Raw genomic sequence first — 27,990 nt, 5'->3', positions numbered from 1 at the left:
CTTTAGATCTTATAGTCAGAGCATTCTCCCTATTTTGACAGTCCCTTCCCTGCTGCCACACTGCAATAATCCTTCAGATAAAGTCTCTCTTCACAAGCAAAAACAAAACAAAACTTCAACGGCTTCCCAATGTTCACAAGATTTTAGTTTGGCCTTTAAGGGTTTATCAAAATCCGGTTTTATAGTCCACTATTCCCCTATCTGAAATCTCTGCTGCAGGCAAGTGAGTCTATCCCTCCAAATCTTATTCTTCCTCATGTCACTCAGCCTAGAAGACTCTTGTCTTCAGCCAATTCTACCGAAATTCTAACTCTCCTTCAAAACACTGCTTAAATATCAATTCCTTCACTAGTTTCACCAATCTGAAATTAATTTATCCATCTGAATTTTTTGGCATTTCTGATCTGTACATTCATAAGACACTTATTAAATTCTGCTTTGTACTGTGTATATTTTTCTTTTGATTTCATGTTCTTTCAAAGTTTTCTCAAGCAAAAAACAACTGTTCCGTGTTCCCCACAATACTTAACACAATGCCCAGCACTTAGAAGCTGTGAAAGTGGCTGAGAGAAGAAGTAAGCTTGAGTTTCTTGGGGCGCCGGGGTGGCTCAGTTGGTTAAGCGTCTGCCTTTGGCTCAGGTCATGATCCCAGGGTTCTGGGATCGAGTCCCGCATCGGGCTCCTTGCTCAGCAGGGAGTCTGCTTCTCCTTCTCCCTCTACCTGCTACTCCACCTGCTTGTGCTCTCTCTCTCTGTCAAATAAATAAATAAATAAAATCTTAATAAATAAATAAATAAAATCTTAAAAAAAAAAGTTTCTTACCTTGGTGATGTCCGTGTGATCTTTGAGCCCGTTGGTCACGCACCAATATCGCCACACATTCAGAGCATATCGTGTGGCTTTGGTAGTGTTTGGGCTTACTGCACTGGTACACAGATCATTCAAGTCATCATTAATATTAAATACAGGAAATTTGTTGAGCTTAGTGGAATAGGCTAGAAACAAAAACAATAAAAGCATTAAAATAATTTGCCATTCCCTTCTTTAGAGAATTACATCTTGGGATCATGTTAAATAACAGAAATCTCCTAAGAGATAACACTTTAAAAAATGAAATGTTTATCAAGTGTACATATATTAGAATCAATAAAGTAGGGAACAATATTTCTAGCATGGAATCAATGCAGTAACCTTGCATTTGATCCTAGTATTTTTGCTATATATATCAACTGATGCACTAATGCAGGCATTCCAATAACAGAAGGAAAAAAAATGAATGCAGAAAAACAAAGAATGTTCTGTCTAAAATTTTCACTTGGAATTAAAAGGCATTTATATGAACAATAACAACAACAAAAATAGAAGGATATAAGGGAAGACAAGTTACACATTCTTTCTCTTTACCCTCAGTGTATGCAGAGCTGTTATTTCTCTGTAATGTAGTGTCTTATGTGTCATCCTGGACAGCCTTGTATTAAATGGTGTTGGCATATTTCTTTAATTCTTTTCACAAACAAACAAAGAGATACTTAAACCCTGACTCCCCAACCCATCAGCTAGCTCAGAATCAGAATGGAAGGTAAAATGGAAGGTAATTTTACGGGAAAGAAGGGAGAACATGCCAGAGGGGCTTACATGACCTCAGAGGAGACCCAGATTTTAAATTGCAATTGCCAAACTAAGTCAGATGAAAACTGGTCTTCCCTTTAATTGTTGGATACAGAAGAGATAATCAAATCCATAACCATTAGGCTTCTCTTTATACTCTGTGATCTACTAAAACCAAACTTAAACTGTTTAAATTGTTGTCTTTGGATAGAAAAAAAAAACCCGGGGCGCCTGGATGGCTCAGTCGTTAAGCGTCTGACTTCAGCTCAGGTCATGATCCCAGGGTCCTGGGATCGAGGCCCGCAGCGGGCTCCCTGCTCGGCAGAAGCCTGCTTCTCCCCTTTCCCACTCCCCCTGCTTGTGTTCCCTCTCTCGCTGTGTCTCTCTCTGTCAAATAGATACATAAAATCTTCAAAAAAAAGAAAAGAAAAAAGAAAACCCAACAAGGGGGACCACCTTAAAATGAAAACAATGCCAACCTCTAGTTTATCTAATGGTTCTGATCCTCTCTGGAATGTTTCTATGTTCAAACAAGGCATTAAGAGGTTGAGAAATAGCAAAATGGAAAGTTGGTGCAATTACCAAGGTGATCTGCAAATTGGTTCCACTTTGCCTAAGCCACCCCACCTTCCACCGCCCCCACTGAGGAACTCCCAACCACCAGCACCTGTTGTCCCCAGCCCAAGACACCACACCAACCTTCCCCCACTGTAGCCTGAGAAATCTCCACATGGTCTCCCCAGTGTCTTTTTTTCCCACTTCCAATTCCAATTCCAAACACACTTCTACACAACCTTCCCCATACGAACCGAACTCCCTTATTATTCTCTCCAGTATGTATCTCACTTTTGCTTTATTATTCCTTAGAACTGTGATGGAATTGCGTCCAGAAGATCTCCAGTTGGTTTGTATTGCTCCTTAAGACCGTGTCTTTACCCTTTAAGTTTGCTGTTGAACTGTTAAACACACAATCTGCTTTAATAAATGCCTATAGCAAAAGAGAAATAAACAATGCTAGAAAGACTATCAGAAGTGACCATGTCATGTGAGTATATTCCTCTCACCACCCTCATAAACTGAGATAACTCACATTGTTTCTGGGACTTGCTTGATATCAATAAAAGGATTCTAGTATAAAATTTATTATCATTACATCTAGTGTTAATTGAATGCTTACTATATGCCAAGAGTTACTGTAATCGCTAAGCAACTGTGTTGTTATACTTATTTTACAGATAAGGAAACTGAACCTCATACATTTAGTAACTTCATACATCACTCATCCAACATTTACCAAGGTGCCCTCTCTGTGCCAGGCACTGGGCTGTCCCAAGTCATGGAGTTAGCAAGTGCTAGAGCTAGGGTTTGGACTCGGGTCCCACTGACTCGATGCTCTGGCCACCACAGCAAAGGAATCATGTACTACATGGATAACGTTTCAGGATGGAATACAATTTAGATATTAGCCACTTATGGAAAGTATACCCCGCCCCCAACATTTACTTGTATTAATCTTCAGTGAGGAGAACTACGTCTGATTTATTTACACAACCACTACAGCTCCACTGTTGATTTGCTTTTAAACAACCACAACAAAAGATTTATTTGCAACATAGCACAGTCTCCCTCATTTCAGTATAGCAAAGTCACACTGTGAGACAGGATGTTTAATTATTACATGAAACAATTACATGGCCTTAAATAATTTCTTTTTTTTTTTATTTATTTGAGAGAGAGAATGAGAGAGAGAGAGCACGAGAGAGGGAGAGGCAGACTCCCCACCGAGCAGGGAGCCCGACGTGGGACTTGATCCCGGGGCTCCAGGATCATGACCTGAGCCGAAGGCAGTCGCTTAAGCAACTGAGCCACCCAGGCGCCCCTAAATAATTTCATTTTTAACACAGGACAGAGACCGTACACTGAAAATGGAAAACAAAATCCTAGTACACAGAGAAACGTAAAGAATGCTCAAATGCTTACATAATGGGAAAGACATTGTGTGAAAATGATTAAATGACACATATGGTTCTTTCATAATTCTATTTAAAGATTAAATAAATTTACTCAATACACTGCTTTTTAAAAATTCTGAGTAGAAGTTGTAGAGCTATGGTGCCAAGGAAATTTTTAGGAGACTCTACTGATGGAGAAATAAACAAAAGGGAGGGCTTACAACTGAATACAGGAGAAAGAGGGGACTACTCTAAAGAAGGATTTGCATTTTTTTTTTTTTCCACTAGAGAACAGGCAAACTTCAAGCTCAAAGTTCAGAAGAGCTGGCCATGGGAGCAGGGGTGGACTGTGGGGTTGTGTACTCCCTTTAAGGATGGCCAGATCTGAACAATTCCCCTGCCCTCTATGCGTGGTTACTACCTACATCATTTACAGCATAGGTGTTAGCAAGCACAGTGTGGAAAGTGAGGGAAATTGCTGTGAAAAGCCACCCTCAGAGTCAGAGAGAAAAGGGGCATTGCCTCAGGAAACTCTAGGCAGCCCCACTGGACAAGGGGAAAGAAAAACAAAAAGCAGCTACAAAAAGCAAAAAATGGCTGAATGCATGCCCTCTGTCAGGTAACACTCCCCCTGAGTCTACATTTGAGAGTTCCCTGCTTCCCATCTTGTTTTCAGCTTATACACCCTTAAGAGAAGCCTATTTGTGGGGACTTCTTTGTCCACTCATTACAGCGGGCTAAAGTCCACTTGCAAAACCCTGTGCTCAACTATTACCTTCAAGAGTGAACTGTATCCAGGGCGCCTGGGTGGCTCAGTTGGTTAAGTGACTGCCTTCGGCTCAGGTCATGATCCTGGAGTCCCGGGATCGAGTCCCGCATCGAGTCCCGCATCGGGCTCCCTGCTCGGCAGGGAGTCTGCTTCTCCCTCTGACCCTCCTCCCTCTCATGCTCTCTGTATCTCATTCTCTCTGTCTCAAATAAATAAATAAAATCTTTAAAAAAAAAAAAAAAAGAGTGAACTGTATCCAGATATATCAAACAAGAGCCTTTAATAATGTCTAAGGAAATCCCTGTAAGCTAGCAGTAATGATAAATCTAGACTTTCGTTTTAAAATGTGAGCTCACGGGCGTGCCTTGGTGGCTCAGTTGGTTAAGTGCCGGACTCTTGGTTTTGGCTGAGGTCATGAGCTCAGGGTTGTGAGATCAAGTCCCGTGTTGGGCTCCGCACTCAGCTTGAGACTCTCGAGAGTCTCTGCTTGAGACTCTCTCTCTCTCCCTCTCCTTCTGCCCCTCCCCCTGCCCTCTCTCTCTCTCAAATAAATAAATAAATGTTTAAAAAAAAATGTGAGTACACAAACAAGCATCCCTTGGCACCTGGGGAAAACCAATAGCATGAAAGTTACCAAGTTACACAAGCAGAGCAACTAATTCTATATTCCCACTCTCCCATAAAATTAATCCAATGGGAAAAAAATTCAAAAGATCACGGATATATCATTACATAGACTTGAGAGCATAATTTATCCTTAAAACAAGAACAGCTTTCATTGGAAAAGGAAAAATAGGAGAACAAGAAAGACCCAGGAAATTTAAAATGATTGAAAAAACATAATACTTAAAAGAAGAGCTGAGTATTAGAATGAACATGGCTAAAAGACGAATTAGTGATATGGAAGGAATTTTCCTGGAAGGGCAAGCAAAGTCCTAACAGTTTTTAAATTATGAGGGTGAAGTTAAGAGGCGTAGAAGACTGAGGCAGGAAATTCAAAACCTAGCTTATAAGAATTCAAAAGAAAAAATTCTGAGAGGATAGAATAAAATAAATAGTGAAAGAAATAATATAAGAAAAGTTCCATTAATCAAAGAGATTTTAATCTTTAGGGTGTTAAGGTTTATGAACTGTCAAAATACATACTGAAGAAGACATATCTTCTTATATAAGATATATATAAACATATCTTGGTGAAATTTCCAAGGTCTATAAACAAAAAGAAAATTCTATAATCTTTATGGGGAAAAAGTCTTTAACATAGTAACAAGAATCAGATTTCTCATCTGTGAGACCACATGTTAAAAAATAATGACTCTGTCTTGTCAGAGTTGTAAGGGGAAAAGACTATAAAATGAAGAATTCTATTACCTACTTATGGTATTATTCAAGCACTAGGGCAAAATAAAGATATTTTCAATCATGAAAGACATAGCATCCAAGAACAAGTTAATAAAAGAAATGAAAACTTAAAAATGATGGCAGGAGGACTTCCACTTAGGGCTATAATGGAGTAGCTGGTATTATACTATCTTTCCTGCTGAGAATAAGGCTGGACAAAATGCACTGGAAAACAAAATTAACTGGAACTCAAGGAGCAAAAATCCTGGAGAGATGGGAAATGCACAGAAGTGAGTCCTGCATTGATCACCATGTTTTCCTCTTCTATCATTTGAAGAGTTGCAGTGCAGGTCATAGAGCCCAAACAGAAACAAGCAGCCTAAAGTCTACAGCAATCTCAGGGAAACAAGTATACAAATACTTAAGTACAAGGCTAATAAGCAGCCAGTACTTGAGAGTTGGACGTCCTGGAGGAAGGGAACCATGGAAAAGTGAACCAACATTCTGCATGCAATTTTCCTTCCAGGAATTGCTGATTCCTAGGTTAAACATGCAAGATGCAGAGAAACCAAGCAGAAAAGAGAAATCACTAAAAGGAAACTGCATGGCACTGAGGAGTCAAGAACTAACAGGCTTCTAAGGAGGAGAAGACTTGGTAACAATACAGGCTTTCATTTGAGACCCAGGAAGGCCTTAACTTTAAGAATAAGAAAAACTGGAAATACAGATGGTCCCTGACTTACGATGGTTCAACTTATGATTTTTCAACTGTACAATGATGCGAAAGTGATAGGCATTCAGTAGAAACTGTACTTCAAAATTTGAATTTTGAGCTTTTCCTGGGCTAAGTGATATGTGGTAGGATGCTCTCTTGTGATGCTGGGCAGTGGCAGACAGCCACAACTCCCAGCCAAACTCGTGATCACAAGGGTAAACAACTGATAGACTCACAACCATTCTGTACCCACACGACCATTCTGTTTCTCATTTTCAGTACAGTATTCAATAAATTATGTGAGATATTCAACACTCTACTATAAAATAGGCTTTGTGTTAGATGATTTTGCCCAACTGTAGGCTAACATGAGTATTCTGAGCACATGTCAGTTAGGCTAGGTTGAGATGTTCAGTAGGTTAGGCATATTAAATGCATTTTCTACCTAAAACATTTTAACTTATGAGGGTTTATCAAGATATAACCCTAGGGGCGCCTGGGTGGCTCAGTCGTTAAGCGTCTGCCTTCGGCTCAGGTCATGATCCCAGGGTCCTGGGATCAAGTCCTGCATCGGGCTCCCTGCTTGGCGGGGAGTCTGCTTCTCCCTCTCCCACTCCCCCTGCTTGTGTTCCCTCTCTTGCTGTGTCTCTCTCTGTCAAATAAATGAAATCTTTAAAAAAAAAAAAAAAGATATAACCCTAGTGTAAGTCAAGGACGATATGTAGAACAGTCTCAACTGGATTAAGATGATCTGCCTACCTTATTTGCTAGCTGGCAGAAATTTAAATCCTCTCTGGAGGAAGGATAACAACTTCAGTAAGTTTTCATACACAATGGCCAGAATTCAATAACAAGTTAACAGACGTACTATAAAGTAAGACCAAATGAATGAAAAACAGGAGAAAAATCAGACAACATGATTATCCAGATTACTGGAGTTGTCAGACATGGACTTTAAAATAATTTTGCTATGTTCAAGGAAATAAGGAAAGGATAGAGAATTTTACTAAAACATTAGAATCTATAAACAAAATGGAAATTATAGAATTCTCTCCCTTCTTTCTCTTCTCGTCTTCTTTTTCCCTTTTCTTCCTGAAATTTTCAGTTTCAAAGCTGTTGGTGGGGCAGAGCGAAATAGACATCTGTTTTCCTGGAGTATGTGTGTGTTGAAAGGGCTGTGGGGGCTTAGAGTGAAGCATGAAGCCTGCCCAGTAAGGGGTATAGGAAACTGACTGGGGCAAGAAATAAGTTTCAGTGGGAGGCAACAGAGCCTGAACTCAGAGAGAAGAAAAATCCAAACATCCCATGCAGGGGTAGCCAGATATGTGGTGTGATTGCCTGAGCAGGGTAAGGAGGATACCCACACAGCAGTGGGAGATATGGGAAGAAGCCCTATGTGAAAAGTCAGAGTCTTACTGGAGTGAATAAGGCTTCCCTGCATGGGAGTGGTCTGGTGCCAAGTATCACAGCTCAAGAAGTGTGATGAGGGCTTCCAGGTAGGAAAGCTTCCCAGCATGGGATGTCAGAGTTTGAGTGGAGTGAGAGAGTGGAGAATGGCCCAGTGCAGAGTGTTATAAGTTGAGTAGATAAAAGACAAGGAGAAAATCTTAAAAGAAACTGGAGGAAAAGTACATATTACTTTCAAAGGAGCAAGAACAGATTGATTTTTCAACTGATGTGATGGAAGCCAGAAGACAGATTATCTTTAACGTGCTGAAAGAAAATTGCTACAAGTGTGGAATTCATACTAAGCAAAGCATCCTTCAAAAATAAAGGTGAAATACAGGGGAAGTCGTACAAAATAACAAATGTATTTATTATCAGCAGTCAAATATTCAGTGATAATAAAGTGAGTTTTTCAGGCAAAGGAAATGATCCAGGATGGAAACACATAGATATAGTAAAAAATAAGGAATACTGGAAAGATTGAATATTTAGGTGAATCTAAATGAACACAGCTGTTTAAAACAATACTAATGGTGTCTTGTGGGGCTTTAAATGTATGTAGAATTAATACTCATTACTATAGCACAAAGAGGGTAACTGGAGCTAGTGTTGAAAGGTCTTTGCATTATCCAGAAAATGATGAAAACACTAATTTAAAGTAGACTTTAACAGTGCAAGGATGCATATTTTAATCTCCATGGTAACCACTAAAGAATATTGAAAGAATGTATAAGTTGATAGAGGAGGAAATGGAATAAAAAAGACTTGTTTAATCAAAAACAAGGCGCAAAGAATAGATGAGACAAAGCAAAAAATGTAGGATTATAGACTTAAACCTAAATGTATCAATTATTCTAGGATCAATATTCCAATTAAAAGATAAGTGATGTCAGGGTGCCTGGGTGGCTCAGTTGGTTGAGTGTCCAACCCTTGGTTTCAGCTCAGATCATGATCTCAGGGTCATGAGACTGAGCCCCAAGTTGGGCTCCATGCTCAGTGGGGATCTGCTTGAGATTCTCTCCCTCTGCCCCCCCCACCCCCTGCTCATGCTTTCTCTCTCTCTCTCTCAAATAAATAAATTTTTAAAAAAAGATAAGTGATGTCAGTTTGGATAAAGAAATAAAACTCAGCTATGTGCTCCTTATACATAGGAATAAATAGGGTAGAAAAGTTGAAAGCAAAAGGATGAAAAGAAGGTACACTATGTAAACAGTAAAGAAAAGAATGCTGGTATAGCTATATATCAGACAAAACTGACTTTAAGGCAAGATGTATTACTATAAATAAAGAGAAATGTTTTAAAATTCAACAGAAAGATATAACAATCTTAAATTTCTATCTAATCACATAGTGTCAAAATATAAAGAGCAAAAGTTGTAAGAATTTTAAAAAGAAATAAGCAAATCTACAACTAAGACTTTAATACATCCTTTTCTATAACTGACAGAACAAGGACACACAGAAAATAGTATAGATATAGAAGACTGAAACAATGCAAATATCAAACTGTACTTAATTGATACACAAAGAACAACATAACTAACAACTGCAGAAGACACATTCTTTTCAAAGATACATGGTCCTTTTACCAAAATAGAAATGCTAGGACATCAAGCAAACTTCAACATTCCAAAAGATTAAATAGGATTATTTAAGGATTACAATATCAGCAGAATTAAAATATAAATCAATTACAAGAAGATAACTTCTAACCACTAAGCAATAATATGTTTCTAAATAAACCCCTGATGAAGGGGGAAAAAAACCAATGGGAATTAGAAAATATTTCAGGGGTGCCTCAGTGGCTCAGTGGTTTAAGCATCTGAACCTTCAGCTCAGCTCATGATCTCAGGATCCTGGGATCAAGTTCTGCATCAGGCTCCCTGCTCAGCGGGGAGTCTGCTTCTCCCTCTCCCTTTCCCCCTCCCCCCCTGCTCATGCTCTCTCTCTCTCAAATAAATAAATAAAATCTTTAAAAAAAAAAGAAAATATTTCAAACCAAATAATAATAATATATATGTCAAAGTTGTGGAAGGCACTTATTGCAGTATCTATAGAGAAAATTATAGCACTGAATGCAGAGATCAGGAAAGAAAGGTTGAATATAACTGTACCAGGAAATAATAAAAAGAACAACATATATACTCAAAAGAGTAGAAAGAAGGAAACAACACACATCACAGAAATCAATGCAGTAGGAAATTTATAATTAAAAAAGAAGTAATGCCAAAAAGATGGATTTAAAAAGACTAACAAAATTAATAAACTGGTAAGAAAAATGAGAGAAGGCACAAATTGCAACACCAAGAATGAAACAGGGGTTATCACTACAGATCCTACAGATAGTAAAAAGATAGTAAGATATTAAGAACAACTTGATGCCAATAAATTTGAAAATTTGGATAAAATGGACAAATATATAGGAAAGCCACAGATTACTAAAACTGAACGAGAAATATAAAATTTAAGTAGTCTTACATCCATTAAAGAAACTGAATCTGTAATTTAAAATATATATATAAAAAAACCCCCTTCAGGTTGAGATGGATTTCACTAGCAAATTCTTTTAACATGTAAGAAACAAATAATGCCAAACCTAAAAACTCTGCTAGTGAATAGAGAAAGAGAGAATAATACCCATTTTCTTTTTTAGGGCAGCATAACTTTTCTATTAAAAAATATGACAAGAACAATACAAAAAAAGAAAATTACAAGCCAACACAGCTCATAAACAGACACAAAAATCCTTAACATAATATATATATATATATATATATATTTTAAAGATTTTATTTATTTATTTGAGACAGAGAGAATGAGAGAGACAGAGAGCACATGAGAGGGGGGAGGGTCAGAGGGAGAAGCAGGCTCCCTGCCGAGCAGGGAGCCCGATGCAGGACTCGATCCAGGGACTCCAGGATCATGACCTGAGCCAAAGGCAGTCGCTTAACCAACTGAGCCACCCAGGCGCCCATAAAATCCTTAACATAATATGCATAAATTGAATGCTTACCTCACACCACAAACAAAAAAACCAATTCCAAATGGATCATAACCTAAATGTGAATGGTACAATAAAGCTTCTAGAGAAACATATAGGAGACCATCTTTATGACCTTGCAGTAGCTGCATATTTTTAATAGCACATCAATATTATCATCTCAAAAATAAAAGATTGATAAATTGAATTTCTTTGAAGTTAAAAAGACATTTATTAAAATGCCCCATTTAGAGGGTGCAAAGGCAAGCCACATAGTGAAAGAAGGTATCTGAAGTGTGTATATCTAACAAACCAATTAGAAGGCAGCTAGACCAATTAAAAATGGGCAAACATGAATGGGCACTGTATAAAATAAAAAATACTAATTTTTTGGGAAACATAAATTAAGGTCCATCTACCAAAATGTCTAAAATAAAAAACAAAATCTGTAAATATCAAGCATTGGTGAGGATGTGGAACCACAGGAACACTCCTACTCATCTGGTAGATGTCAATTTGCACACCCACTTTGGAAACTAATTGGTAGTATCTACTAAAGTTGAACACACAAATATTCTATGATCCAGCAATCCTACACCTGAACCCAACAGAAATGTGTACATGTTTACTGAAAGGCATGTAATATGAGTGTTCATAAAAGTACAATTAATAACAGAAAGCCCCAGGCGCCTGGGTGGCTCAGTCATTAAGCGTCTGCCTTCGGCTCAGGTCATGGTCTCAGGGTCCTGGGATCGAGCCCCACAGCGGGCTCCCTGCTCAGTGGGAAGCCTGCTTCTGCCTCTCCCACTCCCCCTGCTTGTGTTCCCTCTCTCACTGTGTCTCTCTCTGTCAAATAAATAAATAAAATCTTAAAAAAAAATAATGGAAAGCCCCGAGCTGGAAATATTCATATGTTCATAAACAAAAGAATGCATATGAAATTGTAAAATATGTATACAATATATTATACAATAACGGCAAGGAATGGACTACCGGAATCAACTAACATGAAAAATATGGATGAAGCCCACAAACACAATGTTAAACAAAAGAGGCCAGACACAACAGAGTGAGCTGAAATGGTCCACTTATGTAATTCAAAAACAAAGAAAATGACTCTATGGTGAAATAACAAAGTGGTTGCCTGAGGGAGGGCACAGGCAGGAAGTTTCTGAGTTTCGGGTAATGTTCTATGTCTTCCTCTAGGTGGTGTTCTCAGCAATATGCTTGCTTCATGAGAATCAGCCAAGCTGTACATTATTTGTGCCCTTTTATGTCTGTAAAATTCAGAAAGAAGACTTTCAAAAAATTCTTTAAAATTATAAGATTATTTATTTATTTAGAAAGAGAGCATGAGCGAGGTGGGGGGCAGAGGGAAAGGGAGAGAGAATGTCAAACAGACTCTGCGCTGAGTGTAGAACCCAATGCAGGATTTGATTCAAGACCCCGAGATCATGACCTGAGCTGTAACCAAGAGTTGGACACTTAACCGACTGAGCTACCCAGGCGCCCCTCAAAAATTTCTTAAAATTAAGAATGTATATATAAACCTAATAAATGAAGAGTGATACCACGTACCTGGATGGAAAGGCTCAATATCATAAGGATGTTTAATTTCTCCAAGTAATCTTTAATGTGGGGTAATTCTAATTAAAATCCCCCTTTTTGTTGTTACTGGTCAGGTTGATTCTAAAGTTTATCTGGGAGAGTAAATGCATAAGAAAAGCAAGGAAATTTTGAAAAGAATATTTGGGAGGCTTTGCCCTGAAAGATATAAATATGTACTATAATACTGCAATAATTTAAAGTTTAAGTTCTGGAAAAGAAAGAGACAAAGAGATCAGCGCAACAGAAGAAAGTCCAGAAACGGCCTGTGTAAATATGCAAATTGTGTATATAATAAAGGCTCCAATTCAAACTGCTGAGGAAAGGATGGACTCTTCAATAAATGCTTTGAGATAATAAGCTATTGGGTTGGAAAACAAAAACAAAAGCAAATTTAGATTCCTATTTCATACCACACACATTTCCAAATAGATCTTTTTTTCAAAAGGCTGTTTCCATAAAGAAGACAATTTTCATGATTTGGGGAGTAAGTAAAGCCTTTCTCAGCATGATAAAACCCAGAGCTATAAAAAAGAATAACAAATCAGATGACATAAAAATTCAAAAGTTCTGCATTGAATAAATTTTAAAAGACAATAAACAGACCTGGAGAAAATATTTGTAACACATAAAGTGACAAAGTACATATGAAAATCTCCTTTAAATCAATTGGAAAAAGATTACTCACTAGAATATGGGCCCGGGATATGACAGGCAATTATTCATAGAAGAAATACAAATAACAAAAGCATTAATAATAATAAGACATTATAATCAAAAGAAGATGTATTTCATTTATCAGACTGGCAAAAATATAAAAAGGTCCATATCTAGGTATTGGCTAGGATAAGGGGAACTTGCACTAGTTTAGAAAAAAATTTGGAAGGATACATATCACATTGGTTAGTATTTACCTCTGTGAGACTTGTAAGCTTTACAATATGAATAATTATTTTTTAAAGTTATAAAAATAACTACGATTTTGGAAATGTTTATGTAGGAAAAATAAATGTTTTTTATTTGGCCCAGGAATTCCTCTTGTAGAAATTTATGCTAAACATTTAATCATAGTTACATACAAAAATGTATGCTTAAGGATGTTCTTGAAGGCAAATTTATAAAAGTGAAAAATTGGACACAAATTCAATCCAACAAAAGCACTGTAAAATGGATTTTGGTGCTACTATGCAATGTTAAACTATGTAACTATATAATAATCACACTTTCAAAGGCTAAGGATCTTTTACAAATATACAAAACAGTAAATGCAGCTTGACTACAATTTTTGAAGGACATCTATGCTTAAGAATTATAAAACACCAAAATATTAGTTGAATTATTTTTATGGGTAGTAAAATTCCTGTGATTTTTATTTCCTTTTATTATATTTATTAGTATGTGTCAAATTTTTCACAATGAGTATTTTTGCTTTAACACTTTAAAAGCATTATAAATTTTAATAAAGAGAGTGTTCTTTTAAGAAAACAATCGTTCAGTCTGAAAATGTTTGCCATTAATTCAATGTTCGCTTTTAACATAATCTTTTCAGATGGTATATCACCAATGTGAAGTATTTTGTACATGTTAGACATTTTAGTTACTTGATATCTCCTCATAAGATGATGAATAAATTAAACAAACTTTTTTAAAAAAAAGAAAACATTTTCTGAGTTTTAGGCTAAATATTACTCAACTTGAATTCTAATATTCTTCCCTTATTGGGGAAATAAAATTTGACATATTTTATTTATTTATTTAGGCATGTCTTAAATGTGTAACTTGTAAACAAATTTAAAGGTAAGTTCCTTGTTTCTTAAAGTACCAGGAAAACATAAACTAAATTATAGCGATTTATAAAGTAGCCTTAAAATAATATCATACAAGGGGTGCCTAGGTGGCTCAGTCATTAAGCATCTGCCTTTGGTTCAGGTCATGATCCTAGGGTCTTGGGATCAAGCCCCACATCGGGCTCCCTGCTCCGTGGGAAGCCTGCTTCTCCCTCTCCCACTCCCCCTGCTTGTGTTCCCTCTCTCGCTGTGTCTCTGTCAAATAAATGAATAAAATCTTAAAGAATAATAATATTATACGAAAATACAGTTATCACTTCTGTTTGCAATATTCAGGTTTCTGTGAGTAAAGACTGGTGGATTATTCATAGATATGAAAGAAATACATTTGCATTCTGTAAAACAAATGACTATGATAAAGAACATTATATTTTCTGGCGTTTTAATGTTTTTCTTTATTAAAGAATTTTTGTGACACAACAAAGATGTCTGAAGTTAAACAATTATAATCATTTTGAATAACCATTCCTATTCTGCCTAAAGAATATCATCAAATATGCTAAATACAACAAATGGCACATGGGGAATTATATCTGACCAAAAAGATTTTCCTAAAAATGAGGACATCTGGAACCTGACATCTACTTAGCTTGGTATAACTTTGTGCAATTGGCCGCAGAGCTCATAGATAGTGAGTTTGTAGTGGAGACTTCTGTTACATTAATAGGATTTTTGGACCTGGGGCTCCAGGAAGCATATAATTAATTCAGCTGTCTGAAAGTGTCTTCCCTACCCTATGGGCTATGCGTGAGCATACTCATGTAGAAATGCTTCTCCTTCCATGATTTCCCCCCTCCTTAGTGGTTAGAAACAACACCTGGGGCAACCCATCTCGGGTCCCCTCTCTCTTTGGGAGCTTTGTACTATCACTCAATAAACTTTGCTGCTTACCCAAAAAAAGGACAGAAAGAAAGAAGAAAGAAAGAAAAAGAAAGAAAGAAAAGAAAGAAAAGAAAGAAAGAAAAAAGAAAGGAAGAAAGGAAGGAAGGAAGGAAGGAAGGAAGGAAGGAAGGAAGGAAGGAAGGAAGAAAGAAAGAGAAAGAAAGAAAGAAAGAAAGAAAGAAAGAAAAAGAAAGAAAGAAAAAGAAAGAAAGAAAGAAAGAAAGAAAGAAAGAAAGAAAGAAAGAAAGAAAGAAAGAAAGAAAGAAAGAAAGAAAGAAAGAAAAAGAAAGAAAGAAAGAAAGAGAAACAACACCTGATATGGAATAGTCTGCTCAATATGCATTGATTAGATCCTGGGGCCTAATGCACAGTGACCAGGACAATTTTTTTTTTTCAAAATGTGGTTTGTTTTTACAATTGTTTGTTGTGGCTACAAAAATCAGCCAACTTTGCAGGAAACCACTTATTAAATGAAGGAAGACTGGTCATATCCAAGTAGAGACAAAATACTGTGATTAAAGCATGCTCTCATTATGGAGACATCACTGATGCTCATTAGCTGATTTTATTGGATTTTTTCTTTTTCTTTCTTTTTTTTTTTTTTGAGAAAGAGAGTACACACACACACGTGAGGGGAGGGGAGGGGCAGAGGGAGAGGAAGAGAGAGAATCCCAAGCAGGCTCTATGCCCCACATGGAGCCTGATGCTGGGCTCCATCTCAAGACCCTGAGATCATGACCTGAGCTGAAATCATGAGTCAGATGCTTAACCAACTAAGCCACCCAGGCACCCCTACTGGATTTTTTTCTTACATCCTTAAATTTTAGGCTGTACCAACAAATACTGAAAACAATAGAAAATTACACGACGTTAGAGACAAATATTATACACACAATGGAATAAGCCACTGGGACATAAAACTAGAATTTTATTTAGAGCACAAGTACACAGACAAATATGAAGCAAAAACAGTGAGCTGAAAAAGATGAAAACACCTTAGTATGAAAAGCAGTGAGCAGCAAAATAAAAATGAAGCCAATAGGATATTCTTATTAACAAAAAAGTTCTATCATATTAATACAAATATCAACTGGCAAAGGATTAATTAACCAAGAGCACCACCACAGTCACACATCTTAACATATTAACAGAAATTTCCCTCCATTTCAATTCACCTTTCTCTCTTTCACAAATTTTAATTGCAGCAGTTTAAAAAGAGAATTTTAAAATAGGATTAGAGTCAACATCAGGCACACATATGCTTTTTTCACATAAATCAGTTAAAAGCCAAGTGGCCAGAAAATATATAAAAAAATTACAATCTACCAAAAGGCGGGGGGAGTAAATGCATCTCCAAAGAACAGTATCATTTTTCATAAAATTTTTCTAAGTATTAATTGTGGTGGTTATATTTATTTTACAAAAATGCCTGGTGTTAAATTATACTGAATAAACTGACAAATCTACCTTTTAAATCCCAATTAACTTCTAAGTGGTAAAGTAAAAGAAATCTTAAAATTACTCTTAAAATAATCTTTAAAATCTTAAAATAATTCGTAAGATGGAAGACCTTATTTAAGTTGAACATAGCATTCACTCTACTAAACAAAGTTCTTCACTTTAACAGATAAATGAGTCATTTAAGTAATTCTGTTGAATCCAAAATGCTTCCAGTCATTCTCTTGCCAGGTCTCAGGCCTATGGGGTTACAGTTACATTTCCAGATTACAACGAAAAAGGTACAAGCTATTGCTCACAATGGGGCTAATCTGGCAAATCTATGTGTAATTTTAGCAGTGAAAAAAGCTTAAAGTCATGATGGAAACATATTCTATAAATTAGAAACCTAATAAATATATATGCATGATTTAATTAAAAAGTTGCCCTGGGCATAAGTGCCTCAGGACAGACATACAAAATGTACAGAAGACCCAGAGTGGGTAACAAAAATTCCAAGAGCAGGATTCAAATAAACGTGCCCACAGCTATCTAATAGAAACCATTAATCATCAGGATATATCATGCCATAATCTTTGGTGTCCAAAATATTAAAAAAATTCTAAGTATAAAGGCCTTGCCTGAAAACCCCCAGTGCAGGAATCAAGAAATACTTTAGTGTTGCTCTGGAGGCTACTGGACAAGGGCAGAACTTCTTTAAAACATACATAATTGAATTTCCTTTTATTGCTTTATCACCTCCATTGAGGGGTAAATATTTAAAGTATATTCTGGAGAAAGTCTCACAATTAAAATCTGCCTTTCTTTTCCTTTAAGCAAAGAAGTGGCAGGAGCCTTGATGAATTAGTTTTAATATTCTTAGAATTAAATCAGCAATTTCAGCAGCAATGTTTCCAAATACAGCACTGGCTGTCACCATATATCTGCAGTCACACAAAAAGCCTCTATATAATTCAGGAGATTATCCCTTTAAAGAAATCTCATAATTAGAAACCCATTGAACAGATAGAATGAAACCCTGCACTAAGCAAGGAATTTTGGTGTGTTGGTATTAAAATGCTCTTAAGGAAGTAGCCTTCTTTTCTTAGCATTTTATGACAGTTTCACTTCCATTTTAAGAGTATAAACATATAATATTTCCCCCATGTGGAATTTTAACAAAATATAGAATTAATTCACTGAAATAATTTTCTCTCTACTTTCAGAGTGTGTTTGTAATTGCTCAGGCAAGATGGAAATGCTAGGAACCAAACTAAAGACAGGTGGGCATGAAAAAATTCTGATGATCATAAGTCAAATAAATAAATATGTTAAATAAGCCCATGTAAATGCTGAATATAAAAGTTAATACTTGGGAACTCTGAGGTTTCCACAGTCCCTAATAAATAAATTTTAAAAACTAAATATTCTTATCAAATGCATTTCCAACAATAAGCCATGATAACCAACAAAAATAATGTAGGCACCTCATAGTCCTGTTATCATTTACCTGGATAAAAATAACCAGATAAAGGTAATTATGCTGCTACACTGTCATTCTATTGGATTTCTTTGTAACGTGTTCAAGTATCGGAAGAACAAAAAAAGATCTAAAGTGGGGGGAGTACTGGAAAAAGTTAAGAATTCTTGCTTTTTCTTTTTGCAAACTTTCCTTTCAAAGAGTTGGGGAAAGTATGGAAGAAAATCTGACCTGGAATTACACATGTGAAACGAGATTCTGAAGTTGGCACCACTCGACAACCACAATATTTCCTTCTGTAGAGGCCACTAAGTGCTGGCTCAAAATATTAAACAACTAAGTACATATTTTCACAAGTCACACATAACAAATGTTGACTGGCACAGCTCTTAGCACAGTTTTTCAGTTTAACTACAATAAGTGATAGCAGCGATGGTTAACAATTCCATATAAACACCACAAACACAGACATGAAAAAGCACCTAGAACAACATGCAAATCTCAACAGCGATGTCACTGAATATTACACAATGCATAGAAATTGTAATGGTTTTTGGCAAGATGGGTTTTTTTTTTGTAACAAATACTTTATAAAACAAAAGTTCTTCTGTTATAAATGCTATTTAAAAAGTTGTAATATAATGAATTGTAGATATAAAAATTCAGTTAGATAAAGTTAATCTGAGTGGATTAATACTAAAATGGACCTGCTACTTCATCCAGTATAAATAATCAATTATAAATTAATTTCTAGTGGAAGTATACTAAGGTATTTGATTTATAAAATGTAAAAATTACAGAAAGTAAACAGGTATAAAAATCACTTAAATACAGTATGCACAATTACTGTTAGGATTCTATATTGCTGATGTCTTCCTAATTCTACTTACCACAAATAAATAAATTGTGCCAAAGTATTTTCAAAGCTCTCTGAAATGAATGTACTATGGTAAAAATACTCTCTAATTCCAGTGTAATACAAAGAAGAACATCAGAAGTCTAGCAAAATTCAACATTGCATTCAAAAGACAATTCCACTGTACTTTAAAAAAAAATCCTAGAATTTCACCTTTTTCTTCAGCTATAATCTGGTAAATATAATTTGTAAAATAAAAATTTGTGAAAATTTTTTATATTTATGCTTGAATTCCTCTTTAGAAGACCAAGCAGGATAATAGGAGAATTTACAAATACTTTGTATTTCAACATCTTCCTGCTATAGGTCTTCCATTAATTCCCATTTTCTTTTTCCTCCCTATAACTAAATTCACTTCAGAAACATCCTAATTATGTTGATAGAAGTTTGATCTTTTGAAGATAGGTCCCAAACCTTCAAATGATATTTTAATCTTTCCACAGAGTATAAAATGGTATTATAGACTGCATTCAAAACTGGTAATGTAAGTACTATGTAGCTGGATATACAAATGAATACCACACTAAACAAAAAGTTACTTTTCAGTTCATAATATATAACTGGAATTCATATACTTGAAAACTAGTTTTCCCTCTGTAAATGAAAACTAAATATGAATGGGGTAAGCTGAGAGATGTTCGTTTAAAAAAGTGAACAGTTACATTTAGAGATTATTTCATCAATTCCAGAAAGAGAAGTTGCTAAATGTAACAGTATAATATGAAAAGTGAAAATTCACATGCAAAAATAGCCTACTTGGAAACTGGCAGCCTGAATCTACTCCTAGTACAAACTTGACTGAGGGCTTAAAAACTATTACAATTTTGAAAACAAGAAAAGGATACCCTTTCTAACTCAGTGGAAATGTAGGATTGTTTTACCATCCTCCACTCTTATCTGTGGACTAAAAGTCAGGGTGCCTGGGTTCTAGTTCTGACTCTAACAAGGTGTGTTCACCTGGGCACTCATTAATATATCTAGGGCTATTCTCTCTTCTATAAAAGAGGGGTGGGTTAGAGTAGATGTTTCCAATCTTATTTTCCGCTTCCACGTAAAGGATGTATCATAAAGGTAGTAGCTCATTCAGTCGGTTGAGTTTCAAAGTAGGAAGGTAGGGGCATAGGGAACATAAGAGTTCCTGGAGAATCAGTGTCTGAAGATTCCCTTTGTAATCTCTACCTTCTTGCCCTCCTTGCTCCCTACCTGCAAGACATGGTGACTCCTATTCTTCATAGCACTGAAGAGCACTGGGCTAGAGGATCTCCTGGGTCCTTTCCAGGTCATCCTCTATGATTATAATTCAGCAAAGATGATGGTTTACACTAATATTCTGACCTAATTAATATTCTGATCAAATTAGTACTCTGACTTAATACTGAGTGTAATTAAACAAAGTCATGGTTTATATAACAACTCAATTTAAATGTATTAAAATGCTGTCTTTAAAAAATAATTAAAAAAAAAAAGCGATCTTTAATACCAAATCAGGTGTTCCCTTCAGCTTTGGCAGGCCCAAATGATCAATTTACAGATAGGATGAAGCATGAGAAATTCTGATTATCCTTCTTTTCTCTAATTAGAAGTGAAATCAGAGTTGTTGGCAGTTTGCCAATATCATCCCCTTTTCTGTTTTTATATCATTAGAAATACACCAACCACTAAAGGATGATATATGCAGTGTATTTCTGTGTCCCAGTTATATTCAATGGAAGGATCTCTTAAAATCATCCTATCTTCATCACTTTGCCTTATGAAAAGCTATACAATTCATTTCATCTCAGCCAGATCCAAGTGGGGAGAAGCAGTGTTGAATAAGAAAACACAACTGAGGCTGCCTTTGCCAATGGTGTGTTTCCTAATAAGCAACTCTCTCTCTGTACCTGTATATGGTAATATGCCAAGATCTGATATAAAGGAATTCTATTTGAGAAAAAAATCTATTAAACTAATTGATAGAGAACTTAATTCTTTTAGTATTTATAATACTTTTTTTCATAAAGGAACCTTTTAAAAACCAGCTTACTGCAATACATGATCATACACTTCCCTTGACTTCTCCTCTAGGCTTGGAAATTTATTTCCTTTATCACATAGTAGAGTTTTTATTTATAGATATTAAGTATTACAGCTATATTTTGGCCAGAGAAATACAGACCAAAATACTTCTTTCCTATAAAGAAAACGAGTCACAAGAAGCCTGATTAAAATCAGAAGTGTTTGTTTCTAATATATGTTTCTAATATATTGAACTGTGGAGATAGTCAAACTAGAGAAAATCTGAATGGGTTCTGGTCAATCTCTAATTCTGAGAATCATAAGGATAGTATTTTTCCTTAAAAACTTTGTTAAAAACAATCTCTTTCTTTTTCTTTCTTTCTTTCTTTAGTAGGCTCCACGCCCAATGTGGGGCTTGAACTCATGACCCTGAGGATCGAGTCACATGCTCTACCAACTGAGTCCGGCAGGTGCCCCAAAAACAATCTCGATAGATTAAAAAAAAAATTAACAACAAATTCCCATATTAAATATTGTTAATTTGCTGGCACCAAATTTGCAGGGAAGATCAAACTCCCTGGCAAACTGGCAATCAATATTCAGTATCTGGTGGATAGCAATGTTGGCTTTTGGGCTTAAGAGAGATATTCCCTCTGCCTAGAACCTTCCCTTTCCGCATCTGATTCATAAAAACAAATGACAATCACTTTTTAAAATATAATTACTCGTACACAAACTCATCTCCATGACAAAGTTAAGTGTCCTTTAAAAAGTGACGCAAACTTTTGCTAAGCATGGCCGGGGGGAAACAAAGTGCCGAATGTTCCATCTCAAAGTAATTAAAATAATGAGGCCTAAACAATGTTGTACTAACAAACATGCCAGGTGATGACACTGCTCTCAGTCAATTTGGAGACAATGAATACTGATGATTTTATTGCATCAGGGATTTCATTTATAATTTATCACTTCAGAGAGTCTACAGAAGCAGAGCAAATCACTTTGTGAACAAGCAGCTGCAACAGAAAAGGACAGTACTTCATAGTATCTGGATCTGGTTTCAGATCCTGATGCTCTTATGTATTAGCTGTGATATGGGCAACCCATTTGACTCCTCTGGATTTCCTCATCTATGAAGGAGAAATAATCATACTTACCCTCAGGATTACGTGAGAGTTAAGTGAAACAACTTACAGAAGCACTTAGTACTCTGGCACATTGTAAGTACTCAGTAAATGATAGTCATTGATGACAATCTACACCTTCTTATACACGTGTGCACCTATGTGAACACAATGGGTGGTGTAGGAATGGCTTTGCCTTCATACTGATTTTAAAACAGGCTCTTAAGGAAGATTCTCCTCAAAATACTCAAAGCAGTATTATGTGTTCCACAGCAAACCAACATTTTCAATGGCTGAATAATTGACAAACTGCATGAGTACAAAGTTTGGGAAATGATGCAAGATAGTACTGGCAGACTTTTTTGGTGAGCTCTCAAAAATGAAATGAAACTTTTATTACAGTATCTTTTATAAATTCTTTGAGGGCAGGGACTATTTTATATATCTTTGTACCCTTCCCAGTGTCTAGATAATAGTGTTCAAGTATTTGTTGATATGACTGTAAATTCTCATCTCAGTGAAGTCATTGGATTTCATGACAACTAAAAGCTAAGCCATATGACTTAGACAAATTAATGTGACGGAAGTTTCAGCTAACAATGACCTAACTGAAAAGCCAGAGAGACTTGATCTACCTTAAAAAATTTCAGACTATTCTTTTGTGCATCAGGAAGTAATTTAACATAGGTAAAAGTGAATTAACATAGGGAAAATATAAGATAACAAATATTTTAAGTAGCTGGTGTATTACAAATCATATTCAGACCACCCCTACTACCCATGATAAGAAATGGAATTTTAAGAATAAGCTCTGTTGGATAAACAACCTGAATATCTCGAATTTTTTCAGACATTATGGGTTTTTAAAGAAAAATTGCTACCATCCATGGTTTTCAACAGCCACTCACATAGAAGAAAGACTGAATTTTGCAGGTATGTCCCCCAAAAGCTGACAGATGGGTTTGACATTTTTGTTGTGGACAGTGCAAAACTTCCAGAGTCATGTGAGGGGCACGGTCTCTTTCTTAGATGACCTTACACTGACCTAAAAGTGTAAATTTTGCAAATGTGGTTTTATTGTTTTTTTTTATGAACCAGAGGATTGCCTGGGAAGGCAGCACATTCAGTTGTAGTAAACACCTGGTGGACTGCTGAATTTTCACTAAAGCACATATACGATATTTTGGCATGTACCACTGCCACAGTATGAACATAACATTTTTTTAAGCTAAAATAACAAATAATAAAAATGGCATCAGGCAGTAGCATGTCCTCAGTATTGTTTATATAAAAACACAAAATTTAGAGGTAGTTGTAGATAATTTTTTGTAATTTCATTAACCCAAAGAGATACTACAGTTCAACTAAACTTCTACCAAGCCATTCTTCAGAAAAGTTTTCTAAATCTAGATCACAATGTTCCTATTTGGTTTGAGTTATCAAAGCAAAATATAAATAATTAAAAAGTAATTCACATTCTCAATTTAATTGTGTTCTTCTGAATGAAAATGCAATAGGAGAGAGACTTTCATGTTAGTAGTACCTCAATAAACACACAGAGGGATGCAACATCTCCTAGTTCTGCTTTCTCAGTACATACTGACTGCTCTTCTTCCTCATCACAAACTTACTTTGTTGTCAAAAACATATTAAGAATTTTTAAAAGTATGTCAATGCAAAAATAAAATGCACAATTACATTTTAAATGTTTCACAGAAAAAAAATTTTTAAACATGAGAGGTAACCCATTAAAAACAACCTTATTTTTTTAAAAAAGAATTCTTTTACAGTAGGCTGTCCTGTGTACTTACAAACCGGGTATAGAATAAGGAAAGTTTTGTAAAGAGAACTTGGAGAAAGAGGCCCTGTGGTTCAAAATGAACAGAAGAGGGGGCATTAGGGAGCACGGTGTGCCATCATGAAAGATCACTCAAGCATTCCATTTAATCAGATAGCCTTCAGAGAGGGAATGACCCTGTGTCCCCATTTCTGGCTCAAATCACTGGAACCTGACTAGGAGTTGGAAATAAAGAAGATAAACAGAAAAAAACTCTGCAGTCAGATGACAGTACCATTTCCTTAACGATACCCTAACTGATTTGTCTTGATCTCAACATAAAATGGAGATAACTAACCTTTTCAAGGATTGAAAAGATTAAAGATAATATAGAGAGAAATAAATTATACATATTGAAATGTCTAAAGAAATATTTGCCAAAATATTAACAGTGGTTATTTTTTGGCCAGCAGATTCAGGAGAATTTTCTTTATGCTTATCTGAATTTTCTAATTTTCATACAGTTAGTAACTATTGTATAAATGCTGCATGTAATAAGTCACTTGGCACAGTGCTGGCACACACGTTAGCTCAAAAAACGGTGGGTATCATCGTTAATATAAAACAATAAAGCAAGATATCTTCCACCCTTTCTTCTTGTTTCTGGATGCCTCCCTATGGAGGAAAAGTCATGAAGTGAAGTGGATTCCACACAAAGTCCACAGCAGACTTTCTACTCCGGAGCCCAAGGAAAGGTCACAGCTTAGAGGAATGGGTCTTTATATATTTACAACTTAGTGTTGGGAAAAGATGCCTAGCCATGTGGAAAGCTCAGTTAATGTGATGATTTAGCAAAGCAAATCAAAATGAAGTTTGTCCTGGTCTACAATAAATTAATACATAAAATACCACCTACCCTCCTAGCTAATGCGAATTATGAGGTTACCTTGAAGAACAAATACTTCCAATAGAATCCAATAAAGCTATTAAGATTTGGATTTTTTATGTGTTAATGATTATACAGCATAGGAACCTAGCTCAACTTTATTGTCGTCCTAGTGTCTAAACTTACGTTGTTATTGAAGGATCTTAACTAAAAATACACCACAGACTTCAAGACTTGAAAAGAAAGACCTTGGAAAAACCACCACAAAGAGTTGTTTAACCAAAATTATTATTATTATAATTGCAGGGTATCACAGATAAATTTATATTTACTGTAGAAGAAACTCTGCACATTTTCAAGAATGCTTTGAATTCAGCTAAATCTGGTAACAAAATGTTGTTACCCAAAATGAGCGTCAATATTCTTTTGATCTCAACTACAGAGTCAAGTAATCTCCTTGGGAAAAGAGACCGAAGTTTAATGCTTATAAATAAATAAATCAGGGGATTTGGGCTTTGACGAGTAGGACTCTTCTGTTGTCTTGACTAGTGCTTCTGGATTTTTATTAAGACTCTCCCATTCTCTACCTTCTTTTTATGTTTGATATACAATCTAATGCTTGGGAACATTTTCAAAAACTTTGGTAGTTTTGTAAATCTGAAAATCACACTTCATTTTAACTGATTTCTTAGGGGACAAATAATATTCTATCCAGGTTTAAGCGCAACAGTAAAAAGGAGCTATTAACAGTTTTTATCGCCACAATATTGGACTTTGCATATTATTGAAAAATTATGTATCTTCCAAAAAGAATGGCACCTTTATTGCCCCCGAAAGAAAAGATGTTAGCTAAACATCTAGATTTTCAGACATTACAAAAAATGAGGCACAGGAGCTAAAATTCTAATTCCGCTAAAAAAGGTATGTAGATAATTTGTTGAGCTTATATCAACATGTTCATATTCTGGATCTGACTGAATACAGTTCTGTGTAAGCAGCAGGGTTAATAGTCTCCTCCCGATTAATACAAAATTTTAAAAATTAAAAAAATAAAGCCATTTATTAACTAGACTAAAAATGAGAGGTGGGGTGGGAAGGAAAGCAGGAGTTGAGGACACAAGTGTCTAGGATAACTTTCAGTGACTTTTCTGACAGTTCCTTAAAAATGGAATTCCTTCTCTACTTTGTGTTGCCTGAAGACCACTATGGTTTTGTAGAGTCTGTAACAGCAATTACATTTAATCACCCACGAGTACATCTGTGTTAAGCCTATAAATACTATGTTAGCAATACTAAACTATCTCCATTGGTTTATTTGTAAAAAGAAAAATATAGTATATATTTAGATTTTTATAAAGTTAATACTGAGGGTGGAGGAAAGGGAATGAGAAGCAGTGTATGATCACAGTTTCTCTGGACACGGTAACCAAACTGGGCTCTTGCTCAAGCCACCTGGTCAAGCAGTGTCGGAGGAAGAGTCATAGGAGGCAGAGACGATGAAATCGCCACCGTTGGAGCGCCCAGCCACTGACTGGGCGGCCTGCTGGCTCAGACTGTTACAGATAAGCACCAGCTGGTTGCTCTGGGCCTCAGACAAGGTGCTGCAGCTTTGATACACACTGAAGTTGGTTTTCCTGCCGGGGATGTTACCCTTCTCACACATGGTCTTCACCATCTTGGCCAGCTTGTTCTTGCCGAGGGCCTGGCAGTTGTACCAATGCAGAGCTGCCAAGTTCACGACTGGCTTGATGGACAGGTAGAAAGGAGCATCCTCGTAGCGCATGGCAGGAGGCCGCCGCTGGGCATACTCCTTATAGTCCTGTACGGGGCAGGTCTGCGGGGCGTGTTGGGTGGCATACACACGAGAGTCCGTGCCCCCTCTCTTGGTTTTGGCATTCAGGTCACCAGTGTCTTGACCCATCCACTCTAAGTACTCCAGCCCCGTTTCTGTTACCCGGAGCCGGATATCGCCCCACTTCAAGGTAGATCCATGGAAGCCTGTGCAGTGCCCAAAAGCTTTTGTGTTGTTGAGCCAGACAAGGTTGAGAAGACCCTCGGGATTATAGCGGCTTAGTAGTCCCCTTTTCCGCAGAATGAGTTCATCAGCAAAGGTGAGCTTCATGGACTTGTGTGGCTTATTTCCTTTTCCTTTGCATCGGAGTTCAATCTGCTTCTGTTTCAGGGCCTCTTGGGAACGCTTGAATTCCTTATCCCTGGTGATACTGTAGCCATACCTGTGTTCTTTTAGGTACCGTTCAAGTCCACACTGGTAATTGGCCAAGCTGTTGGGTTCATATTCGGACCCATCCTTCTGCCTGGCATCCACAAAGAAAGAGGCCAGGTAGGCATCCAACTCCTTGCAAGGGATGACATAAATCTCTCTTGTTTCAGAAGGATACTTGGAGATGAGGAACTCTCGGAAATTGCGGAGCGCGGTCTGCGTGCTCCGGATGGTTTTCTCATTCTGCTCCCTGCTGAGCTCAGCTGCTCTTTCATCCTGGTCTGCAACAAATTGGGGAGGGGAGGGATAGAGAGGGTGTTGATGAGTTCAGACAATGCACTTTCTACTCTGAAATAAAGTTTCCTCTTATAATGAAAAGGGAAAGAAGGAATCCATTTCACAGAGATCACTCATAAATGTTATTACTTACATACCTGCTGCCTTATAATAGCCAACTTCAGTTTCACAAATGATGTACTAGACAAGAGTATGGCCCATTACAATCAAAATGAGCTTCTCGTGTCACTGACACACAAGTTTTGTGCATGAAGGTTTGTGGTAAGAGTGAGATCAGAGCCAGCCTCTGTTTTAGGAGGAGTGTGAGACAGAAATGTGCTATTCACCCTACTGCAGGCTGCAAGGGCCCCATTAAAGCTGACACATTCATTTTGAATCACTTCATTTGTGAAGCCAGAGGTTTTACTGGTTCCATTTTACTGAACTAAAATATTCAAATTTGTTACTTAGCACATCACTAGAAATCTATATTTAAAAGTTACTAAACAGATCATTTGTAGTAGTTTATTCAACACTCTATGGCAATTTAGGTAAATACAGTTTATAAATATTCTGTATGCAATTGCAGGGCAGTTTGTAATAAGTTATAAAAATATTTAGTATTTTGTAAAGAAATAAGGATAAAACTTCATAGGTATAAAGACAGGACAGTGAAACTTGAATCAGGTTACTATAATCCAGATGTAAGGAAAGGGGTGTATCTCTTGGACA

General features: G+C 36.4%; 1 protein-coding gene across 3 annotated transcripts in view; it reads right to left on the bottom strand.

Annotated features, from left to right (window-relative positions):
- KIAA1958 (KIAA1958 ortholog) overlaps window positions 1-27,990 on the bottom strand; it is a 163,108-nt gene that overhangs the window by 21,474 nt on the left and 113,644 nt on the right. The window contains exons 3-4 of one of the 3 annotated variants that reach the window (XM_045882942.3): window positions 27,180-27,263; window positions 824-996 (exon numbers count right to left, since the gene is read on the bottom strand). In XM_045882942.3, coding sequence (XP_045738898.1) covers window positions 824-996; window positions 27,180-27,263 — 257 coding nt within the window. Of the gene's footprint in view, window positions 1-823; window positions 997-16,051; window positions 27,264-27,990 lie in introns of those variants that run through there. The other 2 variants (XM_064580096.1, XM_064580095.1) reach the window with 2 other exon arrangements.

This window comes from Mirounga angustirostris, unplaced genomic scaffold (genome assembly GCF_029215605.1).
Source record: "Mirounga angustirostris isolate CCGP_5_RB_7025 unplaced genomic scaffold, mMirAng1.0.hap1 SCAF_15, whole genome shotgun sequence".
NCBI classification, from domain to species: domain Eukaryota; kingdom Metazoa; phylum Chordata; class Mammalia; order Carnivora; family Phocidae; genus Mirounga; species Mirounga angustirostris.
The sequence above is the reverse complement of the archived record's forward strand: the minus strand, read 5'-3'. Positions and strand labels throughout refer to the sequence as shown.